Here is a 13,699-nt window from a genome sequence, read left to right on the forward strand (position 1 = left end):
TGCTTGCGTTGACTTCCTTTGTGATTACCAATGCCTTGGCAGCCATTATGCGCATGTTTCGTAATTCTTTCAATTTGCTGGATGCTTCCAGTTAAGAGTCGATCATCTATTTCTTGATGCTCTGATAGATACAGTGATTTAGACATGAGCTATCTTGGAGTTGCATTGGATTGCTCAATCAAACCATTGTCTTGTGAGCGATATGGAGAGGCATCCTGTGTGGAGAATTTTAGACATAGACTTACAGCTTCTTGAAAGAGAGTCAGCGAAGCAGCGATGTAACCGCGGCAGTATTTATTTCACAGTGTTGAGTGGATTATTCTTTACTATAGTAGCGCGTTCTGCGGGTTCATGAAAGCATCGGAGTGTACCGGGTGGGATGGTCTGGTTTGGAGAGGGTGGTCAAAGCTCGTCGAACAATTTTTTTTCTCTTTGCGATACATTATGCCTTTGCCTTCCTCGTTGGCAGATATAGCACAAAAGTCGGCAGTCCTGTTTCTAGCAGGCACCACGGGTACGTGAAACGCTTACAATAGATACGTTGTAGCTGCTGAAATCTTACCTGTGACTGATCGACAGTGTATTATATGGTGAATGTCGGCTACCTTGTGAATCGCCGAATGGAGCTGAAGAAACAGGGCAAGCTCGAGGAAGAACTTGTACGTGATCAACAACAACTTGCTTGCACGTAGCCGCGTTATTTTAACAAAAAGCTAGGCACGTTTGCATGGCAACTTTTTGGGCGACCGGTCGAAAAGTGAAACGTCAAAATCACTGCACGCTGAGACCGTCTGCACCCCTACCCCGTTACCAAACAGCGACCAACCTGGCAACACCGCTGTAGCTGATGAATCATAATCCGCAAAAAGAAGAGAGAGACCTTGTCTGATTACCCGCGCGTGCGCTCGCCGTGTTATTTTGTAAATTTTCCTTTTTTACTTGCCATAAAAAGTTGATCGTGTGATATCATACCTGGGCGAGGAGTTGCAAATCGCGAAATCCGCATAAAGCCTTGGGACGGGCCTGCTGTGTATTCTTTTCTTGACTTGTCGTATGCTTCTACATCGTTCTACGCTAAATGTCCGGCGACAACAGCACCACTATGTCGCGCTAGCTCGTCCTAAGCCGACATTAACCACTCTGCGACCGCATCCGGTTGTACATTTGCACCGAAATTATACTTCCCAAACTGGCGGCAAGGTCAAGGGCTTCATGAAGAAATATGGCCCAGTCGGAGTTGGCGTATATCTTGCATTAAGCGTGCTCGATCTCAGTCTTACCATGGCCGTTATAAGCGTAAAGGGCGCAGACAAGGTCATGGAAGCAGAAGATTATGTATGGTCCAAAGTCAAGGGAATGTTTGGTGTGAAACACGAAACATCATCTGGAAAGCCGCCTGCCCATCACGACAAACCATCATTTACAAGCCTTTTCGTGGTTGCATATGGAATACACAAAACTATATTGCTACCAGTACGGCTATCGCTCACGGCTGCAATTACGCCTGCTGTAGTCAAACGGCTGAGACAACTGGGATGGATACATAGAGGGAGCAAGCAGTAATAAATCGTGTTTTCTCTAGAGCGCATATGATGGAAATTTACATTGTAGCGAAAAAATAAGTTGGTGGACAGGTTGCAAGGTGGGGAGTAATGTTGGGAATTGGATTGGAGGAAAAAGGGTAGTGTTGCTTATTGGTCTATCGCTGTCTAGTTCTGGTTTCATAGGGTAAAAGAAGGACGCAGGTACCGACGATTCCAAAACCTGCCATGCTGACATACAGGGGGAACACCGCTGCTATGGTAAATAAGATACCGCATGCTATTGGGCTAATGATACCTGCTATACGTCCAAGTCCAGATGCGGTGCCGACTGCAGTGCCCCGGACTAACGTGTCAAATACCTCTGGCGTGTAGCCATAGATGACTGCATATAGCAATGTTGCTAGGAACGACACGGCAGAAGATGAAAGCAGCATAGTGACACGAGATTGGATAATCGAAAAGAGGAATAAAGCAAGCGACGAACCAAAAGCTGAAGCTGCCATCGTGCCTTTCCGACCGAGAAATGTCTCGATCATGTAAGATGCAAGCTAAATAAGACTCGTCGTGTTAGCCGACAGACCTTTCCTTTCAAAAGCATTCGACTTACCACTGAGCCTGGCACGCCTGCTAGAGAGTAAATCATGTAATCCCAATAGACATCCTTCCGAGTCGGAGGTACTTCTCCTTGAAATCCGAGCGTTTCCAAGTATTTTGGCAAAAATACGTTAAACATAGTATATGCCATTGAAGTGAAAGTCCATATCGCCCAAACAAGAATAGTTGTGACCCGCCACTGTGGACTGAAAAGCATACTCCATGCACTGGCATTGACGCTTTTGTAAACATCATGGACCATCTTGTTTGCAATATTCTCGTCGTTGGATGCAATCATAGGCTCCTGCTCCCGTTCCCGCTCATCATCCTGCCAATGTTCTCGACGTTCTTCGCTATTTCTCAAATGCAATTCGCCGTCTGAAATTGGTGCTGAGGTAGGTCGAGGAAGGTCCGCGCTTCCGATGCGGACATGTTCGCCATTAATTCTGGCGATATCTTGAAGTACAATGATGGTTTCCTGGTGACGATCCTGGCTCAAGAGAAACTTCGGAGTTTCCGGTAGTTTAAGCCAGAGAGAACGGACGAGCAACATAGCTAACGTCGTAAGTGCTGCACATACGAGCAGAATTCTCCAGCCGGAATTCTGAGTCGCCACATCGCATGACGGATTGGGATTATCAGCAGTCGGTTCAGGACAGCTGGTATAGGGAAGAATGGTGTATCCAAGGATGGACGCTAGCACTGCACCGAAAGAAAAAAAGACTGACATGAATGTCAAGAGATAATGGTATTCCTTTGGCAAGAATTCGAGATATAAGGCACCTAGATAAGAGCAAAATATTTGGTCAACCATGTTTCTGTCTTCTTCTAACCGTACTGATAACATACCATCGGTTGGCATGTTCCCGCCCACTCCAAAGCCTAGAAAGAAGAGCATAAGGCATAAGCTCCAGAAGCTGAAAGCAAGACTTGACAGTAATCCGAATGTGGTTGTGATAGCTAAAGTAAGCGTAAACGGTATCTTCCGTCCTCGGGAATCCGAATAAGTGCCCCAGAAGAAGGCGCCGAACGTCATACCAGTAAACAGTGCACTGGAGACCGTGCCGATCCATTTGTCGGATACTTCAAAATGTTCTAAAGATGGATAATAGGATTTGAGTCCTATTCGATTAAGGCCACGTGCTTGGGCTATATTTCACCTTGGACTCTGGGTAATATGATAGCGACGCACTAAAAGAATCAATAACTCTTTTAGGTAATCTGAAGAAGCATAAAAAGCGATCTAATTATTTGGGAAGATAATGTACCTGAAGCCACATCTACAATTAAACAAATATATGAGGAATTGGTTCTTTCAGAGATCGTCTACAACTGCGGCTGCTTACATTGTCCGCCAACCATCCAAATCCGCACATAATCTTCAGGGCAAAAAACGTAGCAAGTTTAGGAGCATAAACAATATGCAGATATATGTGCGCTGCAGCTTACCAACAGTCTTTTTTGAAAGGTGCCGTAACCGACCTTTGACAGGAGCCCATCCAAGATTTCATCATGACAAGACGATTCAGAACCATCATGCGAGCCGTCCTCTGGCTGTAGAAGAGCTACATTGTCCTCCTCTAGAGTGGGCAATCGCGTGAATGTATGTGAAGAATCAGAAGACCCCATGTTCTCTGCGAGGCAAGGCAGAAAGGAAAGAACAATGTGTGGACAGCCAATCAAGGCCGTTGGTTCATGCCCGGAATTCGGAGAACCAAAAGAGTCTGCGGTGAGATCAGCAGAAATTGAGCAGTGTTTAAGACGAGTTTGATGCCAAACCACGCAGGAGATAGGATATGCATTTACGCAAGCTTTTTCAGGCTAAACTTTTGTAATGTTATGAGACAAGAACAAGTGTTAAGGTCTTCATTATAAACAGACTAGGAAAGGGTTATTACAAACATTAGTGCTAAAGTATGTATTACATCTCGAGAAGACGGAAGGAACAAAACAGCGAAGATAGATCTGCAAGCGACTAGGCATTGGAGCATCGTCGTTTGATCCAATTTACAGCTGCAAGTGTCCAGCTGGCATCCTGGCGCCTTTGTTGAACCAATGCCGATACATGCACCGAAAGGTTAACAGGAATGATGTAGCGCATAGCGCGTTGATCCGGAGTACGGATGTGCTTAGGTGGTTCTGGAAGAGGGCGAGTACCGTAAAAATCCGGCGAGATCCGCACAATGCTGCCGATCATTGATTTTTGAAATGCTTGTGCGACGTTTCTTTGTTGGTCAACAAAGTAAGAAAGTTCCCATTGTTGTGAGGAATGTGACCTTTTTGCCTTGTTGGCGCCACGCGCCTGCACTTTGCGTAGACCACATCGTCGAATACCAAGGCGTCTAGCCTGCTCCATAAAAATTTGGTGATTGGATGGTACAGCTGCAGAGGAAGTATTGGCGCCCTCGTCTTCATCCTCCTCTGCTGGTTGACCAGTTTTGCCGCCCGTTCTGCCGCGCGCCTCCCTCAAAAGAGAAAAGGAAGATTTCACTGACACAAGCTTGTGCTGCTGATCCGTGGTATTTACAATCATTAGATGCCGTAACGTGGGTGATTCCGTGGATCCGTCGCAACGATATCTTTTAAATCCATTGTGGAAAGGGCAAAAAATAGCAGAAAAGGTCTCCGGATCTAGATGTAGAAATTTGTAATACGATGTCCAGCGACCGCGACCTTCTTGATCTATCGTTGCTGCAATTTGAATGTTTGGTAGCAGGTAATACTGGAGAACGCGGTACACAAGGGCACGCATCCGCTGAGACGTATAAGCAAAATTGCTAAGAGTTGCGAAATCAAGGTCAGGGCATAGTAAGAGATAAATCAGCACATCGTCCGGCAGTCTTTCAATGCTCGATACAGTTGATATTGCCTTCGCTGCTGGAACACAGCAAGAAAAACAGTTGCTCTTCTTCCAAATAGTCAAGCTAATTCCCATGTTCAACTCTGCTGATCAGAAGAGGTGAAAAGAAGTATCAAAATGTGGGGATTATTATGCAAAAGGATTAATGAAGTTCTCAAGGTATACTATATATCACTGGTTTGCCTCGCTGGCTATCCAGCGACAATGCTGATAAAAAGGGAAAAAGAAGAGGATCTAAAAACACGGGAGTCGAGGAATTTGACGAGGAAACTGTATATAGAAGGTCAGGTGTGCAGCTCGACCCAATGCTTTTCTCTGCAGTATTGTTTTAAAGTCAGAGAGTAAAAGCTGCACGAACGTAGCTGGTGAGAGGGCTTTACATGTCAGTGAGTTTTCACCTTTAGACTCTGAGTTTTCGAAGCAGAAGGGGCTAGCAGCCGGTCCGGACTGGAGCGGATGAAAGGAGTAAATCGAGAACATTTGATAAACCAAGAATGCAAACAAGGGCACACTTCGTATTATCTCATTCTTTCTTCTGTTATATCACTTGTTTTATCGTTTGCTAGGGGCTGTACTTTTCGATAAGCCAATTGTGATTGATTGCCTTTCTTCTGTGGATTCGTTTGCTTATATGTTATGCAGACATATGCAGGTGCTGCGTCCCAGTTCCAACGAGCTTCGGCCTGGCCCACAAATGTGCATACAGTATCACTGTGAAAAGAAAAAGAGAGAATGTATGAAACGTTCTAATAGCTTTGCATAAAAGAACATGTATAATTCTTGACGTAAAAAAGGGAGTAGGGACTTCATTCCCGGCCCGATAACCTTGGATATCAAAAATGCATGAGTAACTAGGGTTGCGCAAGCCTTGACCATCGCCTTTTTGGACGACTTTTTCCTTGGAGCTCGAAAATCGCATGTTTTCACGGCTAATGGTAATCACGAGAAGTCTAGGTACTGCAGAAAAGGCGGCTGCGAAGCATCGCAGAATTGAGGCCAACGAGGAAGATGGCAATCAATACTTTTGGTTTCTTTTTCTCGCTTTGTTGCATGCATGGCAGTCGAACCTTTTTGGCTCGCCGATCCAGATGTGCGGCCACTTTCGATCCACTCCTTATTTCATCAAACCTTGCTGGTTCGCGTCGTCTTTTATCCGGCAAGCATTATTGATTGTCACATCAAAATTACACTGTCTTTGAAAACTGATGGCATACGTAAATTCATCTTACCGTTAGAAGCATAATTTAAAAAACACGACTATTCTTTGTTGTTTAATAAAAGTGTTATATAACGAGGGCACTATCAAACACAAAGCAAGTGATGGACGGCAAACTGGATAGTAAAGTAGAGAATATGGGTCAACTTCTCTACGGTTATAATCAGTTTGAGATCGCTCCTGGCCATCGTTCACCTTTTGTTCTAGCTCATGTTAGGTCGAGACAGGATATTGTCATAGGCGCTCTTCTTTCTGTCGACCAGTTTAGGTCGAGTCTTGCTGTATCGGGAGTCATTTGGAAAGAACGCTTTGATTTATGTCATTCGTTTTTATCATCTTGTGTTGTCTGCTAAGGAGCTTCTTCAATAAGTATGTAAATTGCAAATACAAACATATGCATCTGATGCATCTGCACCGTCTCGGGTTCAGCATGCTTCAACCGCATTTTTCAAAGATATAACTGTGAGAAAAAAGGTATGGAGCCTTTAGCTCTGCAAAAAGGAACGTGATCCTAAGGTATTTCCTTTGCAGTCTCAGCTGTCTCAATTACTTCATCGAATACCACCAATAAACTTCGATGTAAATGCTTTGTATGTGAGATGTAAAAGACTTTCCAGGAACTGAGCTTCCGGGTGGCTTTAAAAAAGTTCAAGAGATTGTATTGCGCGTTAGTAGACATAGTAAGAAGATTTTGGGATATATGGAAAAAGCGATGTAAAAAGCTGGGTAGTCGTGTGCTTATTTGTAGGGGATGAGTTAACGGGGTACTTTTATTATATATCCCAGTAACGCTAAGCGTAAGCGCCCTCATGTGAGCAAATTTGGAAATGGGTATCACCACCTGCTGTGCTACAAATCCCAGCCCTGAACCGTCGTTTCCTTTGCCGACTTTGTCCCTGGCGCTCGGAAACATTTTGTTTGTCCCGGCCACACACTTGATGTACACACTTATGGAGAGGAAAAGGAAAAGTGCGGTATAGTGTAGAACAAACTGTTGATAAACAAGATGGCGTAGGATAGATGGAAAACGTTGGCGATACTGACCGCACTTTCCTCTCTTTGCCACACGCACGATAGTTGAATTTTTTCTTGCCGATCCAGAACCAGATGTATGGCTGTCAACAATCACTCCCTATTTCATCAAACTTTGCAGGCTCGCGTCCTTTTTTACCCGACGAGCGTCAGCAGCTGTTAAGTATAAGGATGCTAGTTAGGGGAAGGGGTGGAAAAGAAGAAAACGAAAAAAGATATCAGAGCACGAACATTCGTAAAATGAAGTCCGGAGCAGTCTAAAAAAATAATTAGAGCTGCGCTGACTTGCAGATCTTAACGAATTCAGAAGTCAGTGATGGGCACACAAGGACGATGGTTGGATTTTGTGCGAGGTTATTTACAATCCTTGCGAGGCTCTCGGTCTTCCTTTTTTTTTCCCCAGCAGCGCATCATCTTCCTTTTCTTACTCCATTGTCTCATTGAATATCCACTGTTTCATCCATCATGGACGCGTCAATATTACAACCAGATGGCAGCGAGATTGCGTCAAAGCTTGTTTCACTTCTATCCATTACGACAATGACATCGTTGTTCGGCATTAAAACATACAACGTCCAGTTCAAATACTTGACATATTCTCGCTGGCTTGTGCTGCACCTCTATATTATCTCGTGGGCATTCACCGCTGCCGGCATGCTGTTTGTAACGACCAACAACGGTAAATCTGCGCAGCCACAATTGGTACGGTTAGCCTCAAGTAGCTGATCCGTGAATATGTTATTCTCTTCAGGAAATTATCTGTCATGCTTGCTGTCCGAACTTTTCTGTGATATTTTTTATTCGGGAACCAAAATTGTCATTTACTGCTGGTAAGCATACCATTTCAAACTCTATTTCCGGATGGTAAACTGCCCAATGTGTGACTGATTATCGTTTGCTACCGTCAAACTAGGCTCATTGAAAAAGTATGGGTTGTATCGTCTGTTCGACAATCTCGCTGGAGAACCAAATCCTATCGCTTCCATGTATTTCTTTTAACCCCCTACATTGCCATTTTCACCCTCATGGTAAAAACATGACCGTGCTCTGCAACCTTAGCAGCGGGTAACATTAACAAGTTTGGAATAGATTGTCTTCCACATTGCAGAGCTGCAGGAAACTGGGTTCTGCGTCATCGGCTTGCAGCCCATAGCCAGTATCCCTCTGTTGGTAGGTGCTATCATTTCGCTAAAAGTATAAGGCCATATATCGCTAAGATTCTCTTTCAACTTTCTGCTATTTTGCAGGTTTATGATTTTGTAAGTCGACATTACACACGTCAGCATCGAGAAACACTGTTTGCTGACATTACATTCAAAGGTCTTCAATATGTATTTCACACTTTTATTCGTAAAACCACTCATGAAAATTGGACAAAGCGTTGAAGTCGACTGGAAAAGCTCACGGCTCCACGATGTTGCCTTGCGTACACTTGCTGCATCCGTTGTGTGTCTTTTCGTATCCTTCGCCAACATTCTCGCCCTAGTCATCTTGAATGGCCGTGAGCGCGGTGTTGTTTGCTTGACATGCTGCACAGTCGATGTAACAATCAACGTCATTACTATCCACTGGGTGACAAACAACCCTACCGGCAAGACCAGCAAGGATGCACATGGTAGTTCGAATGGAATCGATTCGTTTAGCCCTGACGAGACTGCAGCCCGCAGAGCAGATCCAGACTCAAAGACGAGTGCAACGTATCGCCGTCCAGCAGACATATACAATGTTGGCATCGATGAATATCTTGCCCAGACAAATCCAACCATGAAGCATACATACACAGGCGGTACTGTCGGCTATTACAACCAGAACGGCGACAGTGATCAAAACATGATGGGAACCGCCACAGGAGCAATCCCTATCGGAAGACAGGAGCAGTACCGATACTTGGATGGTCGATTTGTCATGATCACCGAAAAGGAGGACGATGAAGGACAGGACAGCAAGCCCTCTTCTATTCCAGAGTCCCACAATAGCCGCAAATCCTTGACAAAGTATGCGGATAACCGGCCTGATTCACCGTGAAATTTTCTTTTACTCTATATTTATATTCATACATTTTTCCCCTCCATACAAACGCATCCACAAGTCTTATTGTTTCTTCCTTATCATCCCGCTTTAGTGGTTAGTGTAAACTGTTCGTAAACAATGCAACGTACGTAAACAGATTGTAAAAATACCATATAAGAGTCCATGGACGCTGTCTCTATGCTGCTGCTATGCTGTCATTTTGTTGATCAATATATGTACAGCAGGCTTTTCTGTCCATGTAGATGGTAAGACCGGAGTTTGTGATACGTGTCGACGAGTCTGCGAGCTGTGAACGCTCCTCTTCACGCCCGTCGACAGCTTCCATACTTTCGGGTAGAACACACACAATGGTAGGCAGAAATAATCGAAATACTCTTTACAGCACAACGCTAATGTCGTACTTGCTTTGGACATAGTCGCAAACTGCTACTCAGACGATAGAGACTCATCATGAGGACATGATTGTAAGTTGTTCCGGCCAGTTTACATCTGCAGCATCGTATTAAGTTTTGGCACAGCATGATGCTCAACTTGATTACTACTCTCGACGACTTGCAACAGCGTCATCCGACCAGACCATCAAGATTTTTGAGATGGAGGGCGATTCACAGCGACTCGTTGAAACGCTTACTGGGTGCGTTGAAAAAGCTATATCAAAGATACGCGCACTAATGCAAACGAAACAGGCACGATGCTCCTGTGTGGCAGGTTTCGTGGGCACATCCAAAATTCGGCTCTATACTGGCATCCTGCTCGTATGATGGACGCGTTTTTATCTGGAAGGAACAAAATCACACATGGACACGGATTAAAGAGCACAATGTGCATACGGCATCAGGTACATAGTTCGTATTATTATCACGAAAATTGGCGGGGATTTGACTCACTCGTTATCAATTTTATAACAGTGAACTCTGTGGCCTGGGCTCCACATGAGCTTGGAGCGATGCTGGCATGCGCTTCTTCAGACGGCAAAATTTCTGTTTTAGAATACAAAGGTACTGCATGAGATAAAGAGATAAACGGAGATAGAGCCATGGAAATTGACTTGACTTTTAGAGGACGGCTCTTGGGAGACCTATGTAATGGATGCGCACGGCATTGGATGCAACGCTGTTACTTGGGCCCCGGCTGCATTGCCTGGTTCTCTTGTACAAACAAACGGTGGTGCACCTCCCGAAGTCACAGTTGTCAAGAAAATCATCTCGGCAGGCTGCGATAATATGATCAAGATCTGGGGATGGCGGTATGTGATTTGGTGTTTTGTGGAGGAAGGTAGAATCAAGTGTTAACATGTAAATGTATCGGCAGAGATGACATCAAGTCTTGGGCAGAGGAAGAGACACTTGATGGCCATTCTGATTGGGTGCGTGATGTTGCCTGGGCACCAAACAGTGGGTTGCCAAAGAGCTACCTTGCTAGCTGCTCCCAAGACAAGACCGTAGTCATCTGGACCCAAGATACCCCTACATCAAAATGGACCAAGAGACCTCTTGGACAAAAGTTCCCTGATGTTGTATGGCGTGTAAGCTGGTCGCTCTCGGGTAATGTGCTCGCGGTCTCTTGCGGCGATAACAAAGTAACTCTTTGGAAAGAGAATAGCAAAGGCGACTGGGAGTGTATCAAAGAGCTGGAAGAAAACGCTTAAAAATGGATAATAAAGACGGATCAACGGCCATAAATACATACGTAAAAATAATCCTACAAGAGATAGCGCCACGCTCACTCACTCATACAATACACATTGCAATTTTTGCGTGGAATTGACTCGTACCTGAATTCGGTTGGCCAGGCAATTTGAAAAAGAAACTTCTGAAGTTGAATAGCTTCTTTTTGTGGTAAAGGTCCCATTTTGCGGGACGAACAAAATAAGTCTGAAACACGAGGATACGCTACTATGGAGAACAACGTTTGGAATATATTCCGGTGTTCTGCGTGCTTTTTACGGCTGCAACAGATACATCTATACTGTACAGGACTATGTAAAGTGGACATAGACAGAAAGGGATCTTCAGCAGAGTGTTTGTACGTCATTTACAGTGATACAAGCAGAGGAATCATTTAACTCAGCGACGATCTCTTTTTTCTTCCACAAAGAACCCAGATTTTCCTGGACCTCTCTTTTTTCCACCTTTTGATGACGACGGCGAAATATCAACGGCTCGGCTATGCCACGGAACTCTCATCTCTATTGTTTAGATACCGCTTAGCAAAATGTTTGGTTGTCAGCAGTTTAATATGCGTACTTTTGATGGCAGTCTCGACATTACTTTATCCACGTAAGAAAGGTGATTTCTATGTATATATCTAGATTATGAGATATTAAAAACCTCTTTGAAATAGGTTTCGGCTGGTTTTATTTTACATCAGAACCGAGAGTGCCTGATATTCCTCGAAATACTTCCTGTGTTCTACCACGAGAGCGTTTGATTCCCAAAAGTCCCGATGGCTCGTACACTCCACCCCCGCCTGACGACACTCTTTTCCTTGCTGTGGACCAAGCTGCTGGTTACGACTACAATCGTTACTGTGAGCGCTGGGATCCCGAGCATGGTTTCCCAGAAGAAAGGGAATACAACGCTAACGGTGAATGTGGCACGTGGCAATCAGATTACATTGCCTTGCACGAGAAACGACTGCAAGATCTAGAGCGAATCAAGGCCGGGGACCTTGACGGTTTCGATCCCCAGAACCGGCCAGAGTTTGTAGCATATTTGTGTGAGGAGGATCCCAGAAGTCGCCAAAGTCGAAGCTGCGGCGGCCTGGCTGATCGCATGAGCGGTAAGAGATAATATCTTCATTTTCTAGCATCCCGATCCTAATAACTGTTGCAAACAAGGCATGATATCTGTATTTTTCTATGCCCTCTTGACGGACAGAGCCTATTTAGCTCATTGGCACGAAACTGCACCAATCCCGCTGGAGACATTATTTGAAAAGCCGCATATCAACTGGAGCTATGAGCCGATCGAAACCAAATCGGCATTTGATAAGAATACTGAGCTGCTAAGCTATGAGCAGATTAATACCCTCAATGTTAAGTGGGGACCTCTTGGTCGACTCTTGTTCCCTGATGGACGTGAACAAAATTTCAAGAAGCTGTGGAACGCTTCGGTATGTATCATTGGACCCACGCAATTTATTTGGCATTTTCGGTTAGCTAACAAAAGTAAATTGCGTTGTCAGTTCCTTGAATGGCGATCCAACCGCGCCTTTATTATCCGTACTTTTCAGGAGTCTTCTATATACCCTAGCATGCTGGAAAAGGTTGGGTTGAACAAGGAGAATGCCTTTTATTGCCTTACGGACTTTCTCTTTCGACCTACGTTTGGATCGCGCCAGTTTATCTCGGCTTACAAGCAGCTTTTCCAAATGAATAGCATCCTTAGCATTGGTCTGCAGGTAAGATCTATTTTGCATGAATATGCAACCCAGGAAATTTATTCTAAATATGGGATCACAACATCATGTGCAGATTCGGACAGGCGATCAGGATATCATCAATCCGGGCATGGATGATAACACTTTGGAAAAGTGGAACTACTTTTGGCAATGTGCCAATGAACTACGAGATTATGCCCGCAAACCACATCACAGGCGTGTCGTATATTTCTTGATAACTGACTCTGCGAAGCTTCGTGACGAATTTGTCTCAATGAATCATGACGAAGAAAAGGCAAGATCGATCCTAGGCGATAGCTATCAAGATATTACTATGGTCGTTACTGGGCTGCCTATTCAGCACATTGAAGCCAAAACTATCAAGAACAAGTATTCTCACAACAGCACGATAGATGAGGACCGGGAACAAATGATCGCCGGTGTCAACTCTGCTGTTATTGAGAATTGGATACTAAGCTTCACCGACTACAGGCTGATCAGTCGGCAAGGTTTCGGAAAACTCGCAGCATTCCATTCGCAATCGTCCACTACAACGATCAGTATGCCGATGGTAACTAGAAGTTGCCAAGAACGCGCTATTGCAAATCTTTATTAATCTTATTTTATTACAGTTTGATGACAGAGAAAACACTCAATTCTGCGGAGATCCAGATGCATTTATCACGTTCGACGAATTGAGCGTATGGTGGAGCCTTGGTTAAAAAATATCGGCTCTTCATTGCTTTCTCATTCTTTTCCACTTCCGATTGCATAATCTCCTCCATTTGATCGATGGAACTACCTTTGCATCTGTCTATAGCCATTCGTTAACCTTTGCATAGCACAACCTCCATCAGCTTTATATATCTGTAGCTGCTTATGTCTATGCTTTTTTCTTCCTGTACAGTCCACTTGTAACGTAAAACAGCAAAACTATAGGATTTCTCATCTTTCTTCTTTCCGGGTCTTTGCTGCATGCTGAAGCGTACTTTTCCTGCGGCAAAAACATTACAGTGGCTTTGATAGCCATCATCTACTATA

General features: G+C 44.4%; 7 protein-coding genes across 7 annotated transcripts; 5 read left to right on the plus strand and 2 right to left on the minus strand.

The window, feature by feature from the left end:
• Nucleotides 1–351: 351 nt before the first annotated feature.
• VTP01DRAFT_6318 (uncharacterized protein) lies at nt 352–858 on the plus strand (the record flags this gene model as incomplete). Its single annotated transcript, XM_069385206.1, has 3 exons — nt 352–514; nt 580–659; nt 718–858. The coding sequence occupies 3 exons, from the start codon at nt 352–354 to the stop codon at nt 856–858; spliced, it is 384 nt and encodes a 127-aa protein (XP_069242691.1).
• A 195-nt stretch (nt 859–1,053) lies between these two features.
• VTP01DRAFT_6319 (uncharacterized protein) lies at nt 1,054–1,563 on the plus strand (the record flags this gene model as incomplete). Its single annotated transcript, XM_069385207.1, has 1 exon — nt 1,054–1,563. One exon carries the CDS (start codon nt 1,054–1,056, stop codon nt 1,561–1,563), a length of 510 nt encoding a protein of 169 aa, XP_069242692.1.
• Nucleotides 1,564–1,699: 136 nt separating this feature from the next.
• VTP01DRAFT_6320 (uncharacterized protein) lies at nt 1,700–3,767 on the minus strand (the record flags this gene model as incomplete). The annotated part of the gene is made up of 7 exons (XM_069385209.1): nt 1,700–2,092; nt 2,152–2,921; nt 2,988–3,233; nt 3,299–3,329; nt 3,407–3,418; nt 3,485–3,517; nt 3,588–3,767. The coding sequence occupies 7 exons, from the start codon at nt 3,765–3,767 to the stop codon at nt 1,700–1,702; spliced, it is 1,665 nt and encodes a 554-aa protein (XP_069242693.1).
• A 346-nt stretch (nt 3,768–4,113) lies between these two features.
• On the minus strand, nt 4,114–5,073 carry VTP01DRAFT_6321 (uncharacterized protein; the record flags this gene model as incomplete). Its single annotated transcript, XM_069385210.1, has 1 exon — nt 4,114–5,073. The coding sequence occupies one exon, from the start codon at nt 5,071–5,073 to the stop codon at nt 4,114–4,116; it is 960 nt and encodes a 319-aa protein (XP_069242694.1).
• Nucleotides 5,074–7,711: 2,638 nt separating this feature from the next.
• Nucleotides 7,712–9,271, plus strand: VTP01DRAFT_6322 (uncharacterized protein; the record flags this gene model as incomplete). The annotated part of the gene is made up of 5 exons (XM_069385211.1): nt 7,712–7,953; nt 8,160–8,274; nt 8,336–8,416; nt 8,494–8,505; nt 8,567–9,271. 5 exons carry the CDS (start codon nt 7,712–7,714, stop codon nt 9,269–9,271), a joined length of 1,155 nt encoding a protein of 384 aa, XP_069242695.1.
• Nucleotides 9,272–9,519: 248 nt separating this feature from the next.
• On the plus strand, nt 9,520–10,925 carry VTP01DRAFT_6323 (uncharacterized protein; the record flags this gene model as incomplete). Its single annotated transcript, XM_069385212.1, has 7 exons — nt 9,520–9,627; nt 9,694–9,741; nt 9,796–9,911; nt 9,964–10,115; nt 10,186–10,275; nt 10,337–10,523; nt 10,589–10,925. The coding sequence occupies 7 exons, from the start codon at nt 9,520–9,522 to the stop codon at nt 10,923–10,925; spliced, it is 1,038 nt and encodes a 345-aa protein (XP_069242696.1).
• A 489-nt stretch (nt 10,926–11,414) lies between these two features.
• VTP01DRAFT_6324 (uncharacterized protein) lies at nt 11,415–13,380 on the plus strand (the record flags this gene model as incomplete). Its single annotated transcript, XM_069385213.1, has 6 exons — nt 11,415–11,565; nt 11,621–12,058; nt 12,117–12,391; nt 12,464–12,679; nt 12,753–13,229; nt 13,291–13,380. The coding sequence occupies 6 exons, from the start codon at nt 11,415–11,417 to the stop codon at nt 13,378–13,380; spliced, it is 1,647 nt and encodes a 548-aa protein (XP_069242697.1).
• Nucleotides 13,381–13,699: the final 319 nt, after the last annotated feature.

Source organism: Rhizomucor pusillus (assembly GCF_041956525.1).
Source record: "Rhizomucor pusillus strain CBS 183.67 unplaced genomic scaffold VTP01scaffold_3, whole genome shotgun sequence".
Taxonomy (NCBI): Eukaryota; Fungi; Mucoromycota; class Mucoromycetes; order Mucorales; family Lichtheimiaceae; genus Rhizomucor; species Rhizomucor pusillus.